We start from the raw sequence: 7,268 nt of genomic DNA, 5'->3' as shown, positions 1-7,268 counted from the left end.
AAGTTCTCGCACTAAAAGTTGATTCAAAAATCCAAAGTGAACGCAATGACACCTTGAGAGTGGAGAGCACTGGCACTGGCAGACCTGCTGGGTTAAAACCCATGGCTGCTGAATATTCATATCTACTACAGGGGGCAATACCTATACTAAATGAAACACAGGGATTGTGAATATTTCGGGAGATATGTTATTAAATCAGACTTCGTGACAAAAGGTTTTCAAACATTTGTGCATGATTCATAATGAAAATTGTTCCATATACATTATAGATATGTTCTACACGTCAGCCTTGCATGCAGCAATCTCAAGTCGAGGGCAAACGTTATGGCTTCCAGTTTGAACTGTAAATTCCATTCACAGTCTGAAGGAACAGTATTTCCTCGAATGGCAAAATTACATTGCATCGCGTACACTACTATTTCATTCGTAAATGAATTTTCTAAACATGGCAAAACAATAATTTCTTATTGAGCGATCCAAACACAGATGGCAATGTTAGTCAAAGATGTTCATAATTATTCTATGTCGACAAAAAAATTAACCAACTCATCCCTTTTGTCACCTGGTATATTTGTTATTCGTGAAACTATTGACTGCATGTAGCTATCCATTTGTAAGGAAAGGATGAGTGGGATCCTGAGCTTTTTAACAAGGCCTATTGATTATCGGAGCATATATGTGAATGAAAGAAAAACACGTACATATGAACAACCATTATTCTTCACACGGCCCTATCTTGACATGTAAGGGTAGAAGACAGGAGAATACATTTGCCAACACATACACAAGGAGGTGAGGTATTCTGACTGGCAGTATATACCTTATTGGTCGAATGTGTTAATGTCTTGATTTGGTGATTGTAGTTGGAAGCTTTCAATTCCTATTGATGTTAGCAGATACAGTTCACCCCAGTCATACAATTTAATAGCAGTACACATAATGAATATAGCTGATATTGGTAATATTCCTTAAAACCAGGTTGAGCTCAGGGTGAAGGTCTTTCAAAAAGCTTTCATACACGTTTGTGATTCAGAACTATGTAAGACATGAATCATCACTGTGTTATTAGAGGATGTAACTGAATTACTTTATCAATATTTAAGCAAATCGGAAATACTACAAATAGTAGTGATGCATTACTATATCAGCTAGTAGGACAATACATCAATCCCATTATTAGCAAAAAAATAATATATCGGTACGTAGTCCAACTATTACCAATCTGACCGGCAGTGATTGGTTACTACAACAGTAAACAGACCAACCAGAAATAACCTGAACAGTAGTAATTGGTTACAATATCAGTTTGTAGGCCAACCAGAAATAACCTGAACGGTTACAATATCAGTTTGTAGGCCAACCAGAATTAATGTTATTTGTACAGAACAGAAATAATCGTTTTTGTAATCCATCCAATTCAGGTTGAATGTAGGAATTTACCCGGCAGCGATTTTCCACTTCACTGGAGGGATCTTCAGAAAGTCTTCACAGTCAATAAAAGAGCGTGGCATACCTGTCGGCTGGTTTGGAACAAATCTCGACATTTCCGTGAACCAGAAGCTGACACCGTACACAAGCATTTTGGTTGTTGTTGTTTGTTTTGTTGTTTGTTGGGTGTGTGTGTGTGTGTGAGTGTGTGTGTGTGTGTGTGTGTGTGTGTGTGTGTGTGTGTGTGTGTGTGTGTGTGTGTTAAATTGATGAAAACGTCCCCACTCGACATCGCCGATGTACTCAAGCAAGTCACTGTATATTTCAATCATTTATGAATTATTATAAACCATTACATCATATGAAAACTGTCACACATCTTCAACCACCACTATACGTTTTCTGCGTATCACAAACACTACAAGATATATATTGAGTATTCAAAACGTTGTGTGATCATTCACATTAATTTTATCATCTTGTACATAGCTATATATGGACCAGAATGTTGGATGGCTTAAATATTCACTATTGATGAGAGCGGCGTTAAACAATAAACAAACAAACAAACAACATCTTAGTACCTAATTTCATTTAGTCACCAGTTGATTGAAAGTGATGACGATGGGGGACTGCCCTTCATGTGTCGACTTCATCCCAATCGTTGTCTGTGTAGAACTAGGAATTCACACACTGCTACATTGATTTCCATCAAATATGGACCCGTGAAGGTCCGGGTAGAATAAGTCTTCAGCAACCCATGCTTGCCACAAAAGGCGACTTTGCTTGTCGTAAGAGGCAACTAACGGGATCGGGTGGTCAGCCTCGCTGACTTGGTTGACACATGTCATCGTATCCCAGTTGCCTAGATTGATGCTCATGCTGTTGATCACTGGATTGTCTGGTCCAGACTCCATTATTTAAAGACCGCCACCATATAGCTGGAATATTGCTGAGTGCGGCGTAAAACTAAACTCACTCACTCACTCATTCCATCAATTATGAATTTCCGGATTCGATTGGTTTGACTGAGAGACTGGTATATGGTCTCTGCCACACTCTGATTTGTCAGGGCTGCCAAAAGGCCCGATCCTTGTGTAATAGTTCGTAATCATTTTTTATAAACACACTTGAACTCTCTGAACTACAAGTGATTCCTTGACATTTAACTTCCCGAGAAAGGATTTGTTGGAGTTTATGTTTCTATGAATCAATTTACGCCATTCTAAAAGTTAACAATTTGCACACTGGGGGTTTGTGTTAATGCCAGGGGCGGATAAAAGCTTTTTGAGAAAGGGGGGGTGCACACTATTGAGAAAAGGAGGGGTGCACACTTCATTTTCACCCGAGTTCCAATGGTCAATTAACAAACTTTCAGCACAAAAGGGGGGGTGCGCACCCCTGCACCCATGGGCGGATCCAGGATTTTTGAAAGAGGGGTCAGGGGTTCGAACCCCTGAACCCCCATTGGCTCGGCCAACGCAAAAAAATCTTCAATGTGGTCTTAAGTCATTTTCAAAAGGGGGGTTCGAACCCCCTGAACCCCCCCTCTGGATCCGCCAATGCCTGCACGCACGCACACACACACACACACACACACACACACACACACACACACACACACCCTCTGGATCCGCCTATGAATGCTTTGATAAAACACAATATACATGTTGTCGTTGTTCCAAAGTTCTATGGATGATTCGGTGTACATTTTATTTAACCTCACACGGATTCTGACTGTGATACCAGCATCTCTGACTACTCCCTAGAAACGATTCTCATGTTGATTTGTCGCTACACAAGGACAAGTCGGTAGGGAGAAGGCCACAGACATGATCACCGCCGAGGTTCCTGTTATATCTGAGGCAATGCTAGGCGCGTCATGTCCCGTCGCTAGTGACCGATATACTGACATTGCCCAATGTCCGGATAGCTGTACGCAAACATTTCCTGGAAAGGACTCCGTGACGATATGAGTACTAGTACGTACTGGTCTGCACGAAATTCAACAGATCTTGTGGTCCGATACTAGATAATCGCTTTATTTTACCATTCCAAAACAAACAATTCTTATGCTAGCCATAATATACTTACTCACTCACTCACTCACTCACTCACTCCTCCGTCGAATAATTGTAATATATCGCGAATCTTGATTCTTTTATATTCGTATTAGCTTTTCAATAATCATATTTCGTTGTGAGATCCTACTTTTCGATCCCTTTGCATCAAAATGGCTGACACGTTGCAGTCTGCTAGCCGTCAAAAGCTAATCAGAGAGAGACTGTCACAATGGGAAGCAAAGACAAATCCGAAAGCTCCACTAACAACGAAGCAAAAAGATGCCGTTATTGAATTAACGTCGTTTGTAACAGAACGGCCTCTTCCACAAGGAGTAAGCATAACACTTCCTTATCGTATGTCTCAGTTGAAAGTACCCTCCGTTTTCGCGCATTCAGTTGACTGCAAGTACGCCGGATATGCATTTATTGCCACCTGTCATTCAGTTTTCTTTGGATCATATCAAGTTAATACTTATACATTTAGTGTCGGAGTTGTTCTTTAACATGGTATTGTGAGCTTTTTTTTACAACTGAAATGAGCATCGAGTGAAATCAATCTAAATCCGGATAATTTTTTCAACAATTTATTCAAGGTTAAAATTAACAGGATAAACAGATAATAAAAATGTTTACAAAATTATCTGATTGAATGAGAACTCCAAACATCAATACAATATCATACTAAATACTATTTTAAGTGCATGAAGTAGACATAAATCTTGTGAAATGCATGGAGAGTTAGCAATTGTCCGTAGAAATGTCGGCTAGTATGAAAAATGCAGTAATTGTCTATGGATTGGGGTGTATGTTGCTGTAACTAGTATACTATATATCACCCAAAATTACTTCTCATGTACCACTTGCTTGACAAGGAATCTAAGTCGAAACGTCGCCTATGCAGAATAAAGAAGTTGTATAGCCATAAAATTAGTCCTCATTCTTAGTATACTATACAGCTGCAATTACCTTGCATAAACAATAATACATCGGTGAACATACAGTCGATGGTCTGAATTTACAGTTAAGCTTTACATGTGATAAGATTAGAGAACATAAAAACCCATGAAGATCCGGGTTAGAATTGATCTTCAGTAACCCATGCTTGTCACTGACTTGGTTGTATCGTCATCGATCCCAGTTGCCTAGATTGATGCTCATGCTGTTGATCACTGGATTGTCTGGTCCAGACTCCATTATTTAAAGACCGCCGCCATATAGCTGGAATATTGCTGAGTGCAACATAAAGCTGAACTCACTCACTCACTCAGAGAACATACAAGTCTATGTCATGCGGTTACTGAGAAAAATTCTACAAAACGTGAACAGAAGGCCAAAACATAAAAAGAGATCAATACAATCAAGCATTTACTAATACACTGACATCAGCAATCAGAAGCATAACATTGAGGTAAATGAATAATGGAGGAAACTTGATTCAAATGTTACATTTCTGCAGAGAATGATGTACATAGGAACTCTTATTACTAGGGGTATTTAACATGTTATGTTTCAAGTGTTAGGTCAAATACGTTAAGTGGGATCAAAACCACCAGAAATGTGGGTCTGGAGGAACCAATTTCCATGGGTTATAAATACTCTATTACATTAGTACTCATCTGTGAGAAAAACAAGTTTTCTGTTCAATTTGCCTTTGACAAATAACATGATTGAAGCCAGTTTACTTTTCGTAGTGTCAGCAATGCTGTGCAAAGCTCTCTTTTCTGGTTTGAGAATTAAATCATTCATGAACTGAAGGTGTGACATCACATTTAGTAATTATATAATGCTTCCTGAAAAAACACATAACTGTCAACATACTGTCCTTTGGTATACTATGATTAAAACCCTCATGTAGAAAACACAGATGCATGTCAAATTGAAACTAGATTTGAATGCGATGATCCTTTGTAGCTTTGATCATTGCTTATACTTTCAATCACTCCTTTGTCTGGCCCAAACATCTTAATTATTTACAAACTGTCATGATATCCCTCTGTTTTTTATAGGGTGATACTGTTATATCTCTATTACAGGGATTTACTTTGGCCTACCAAGTTTTACTGGGAATCCAAGTCATTAACCATGTTAACGCCAGTCCAAGACTTATGACAGATGGTCACCTGATTTCAAAGATGCTGTCATATCTTGTTCCCAAGCTCAGATTCCTTGAACCTGTTTATGAGAATTGCATGGCAGTGTTATAAGGAAGAACATTAAATTTCACAACCTGAACTTTGAGTGTATTTTTACCAGAAGGGATATGTCAGTTATGTGTCACATACAGTCTAGTATTTTGATGAATTTTATGATGAAAAGGCATAATCTCCTACTTGCCAAAGGATTTGCAGTGCAGCTATGGTAAAGGAGAGGTTTCAAAACTGTATAAGTTCACACAAATGGTAAATAATGATCTTCATTCAGCCACATACTACCTCTTCTTTTGAGTGGAGAAATGGTTGTCAGTGATGTGGTGCTTGTGTACTGCAGTTGCCGAGTGATGATGTGTTGGTTGTGTCTCCCCCTCCTGTGAGTGCATCAAGCAGCAGCACCAATGAGGACAGTCTGCTGCAGATGTTCCTCCAGTCCAACCCACCAGAAGGGGGCAAGATAGAGAACGCTCAGCAGGTGAACAGTGTTACACTCCAACTTGATCGACAATAAATGCTGTCAATGATAGATTAAAGATTGACAAGTTATTTTATGAAATTACTTTTTGCATTGTTGCTAGGAGGCAGCATTTTGTTTTATTACTGTTTATTTAATAGAATGTCCCTGTCTGTGTTTCATGCAAATGTTGACCTCTCAAATACCTTAGAAATAATAGGGTTCTTTCAAATGTCATGTGAGTTTTTACTCTGTGAAGATGATTGATGATTTAGTAAGTGAGTGAGTTTAGTTTTTTTTATGACCAAAGCAGTGTTCACGAATGGTGTTTCAAAGTCACAGGACATTGGGTCCTGTAAGTTTCAGATGTCTGTCTGACCCATTGAAAATGCACAGGACCCATGGAATAAAATTAAACACACATTTCAGATTTAATATTTCTTATAATTGACATTGAAATTATTAACAAACATAAGATTTATAAACAGCAAACAAGTGTCACATGTCACATAAAACAACTTCAGTCAAAGTCATTGTGAAATATACAGTCAGACACTGGGGCTGGCGGGTTGTAGACTTCTGTCTGACCGTTGGCGAATCTGCCGGATTTGTCAGAGGGTCAAACGCTATTCGTGAACACTGCCAAAGATGTTGAAGAGAAAATCAAAGTTTACTGTATTGTCATGCTGCATGTTTTCATACCTATTGATTATCATGTTATTGTACTATTTCTTTTTTACATAATTACTGTTATATACTCAGTGTTTACATGGATAGATCACTCCCTTCCTGTGGTCTGTGCAATTATTATTTGGCAGTTGACTTTTGAGGAATTTTATACGTTTTGAGTATTGGCTATTGCAGTTCTTTTCCTGGTTCTCTGAACTGGAGGATGGTGTTGATCAAGAGGATGAAAGTCATTACAGGTACGCCAGTACTGCATCTTGCTTTGGAAACCAGTTTATCAGATGGGTGCATTTGTCAAAGTTTCATCATATTGTTGAATGGTTTTAGTGGGTTTTTTTAATGGGACAGAAGTATGTATGTACACTGTAATAACTATCTACTATACTGGATAGGTGATGAACAGTGTGGCATATTAAAGAAAGGTTTAACCATATTGATCAAATTAATGCTGCTTGCTCAAGTTTTATGGGTGCTGAATGCTTGTTG

The 7,268-nt window shown here is 38.6% G+C and overlaps 1 protein-coding gene across 3 annotated transcripts in view; it reads left to right on the top strand.

Moving 5' to 3' along the window:
• Positions 1–3,655: 3,655 nt before the first annotated feature.
• Positions 3,656–7,268, top strand: part of LOC124278897 (conserved oligomeric Golgi complex subunit 3-like) — a 37,086-nt gene continuing 33,473 nt past the window's right edge. For all 3 annotated transcript variants that reach the window (XM_046714702.1, XM_046714703.1, XM_046714701.1), the window contains exons 1-3: positions 3,656–3,823; positions 5,979–6,116; positions 6,960–7,021. In XM_046714702.1, the coding sequence (XP_046570658.1) occupies positions 3,662–3,823; positions 5,979–6,116; positions 6,960–7,021 (362 nt within the window). In that variant the 5' untranslated portion in view covers positions 3,656–3,661. The remainder of the gene's footprint in view (positions 3,824–5,978; positions 6,117–6,959; positions 7,022–7,268) is intronic.

Source organism: Haliotis rubra, unplaced genomic scaffold, assembly GCF_003918875.1.
Source record: "Haliotis rubra isolate DU_JTF1 unplaced genomic scaffold, ASM391887v1 Scf243, whole genome shotgun sequence".
NCBI classification, from domain to species: Eukaryota; Metazoa; Mollusca; class Gastropoda; order Lepetellida; family Haliotidae; genus Haliotis; species Haliotis rubra.
The sequence above is the reverse complement of the archived record's forward strand: the minus strand, read 5'-3'. Positions and strand labels throughout refer to the sequence as shown.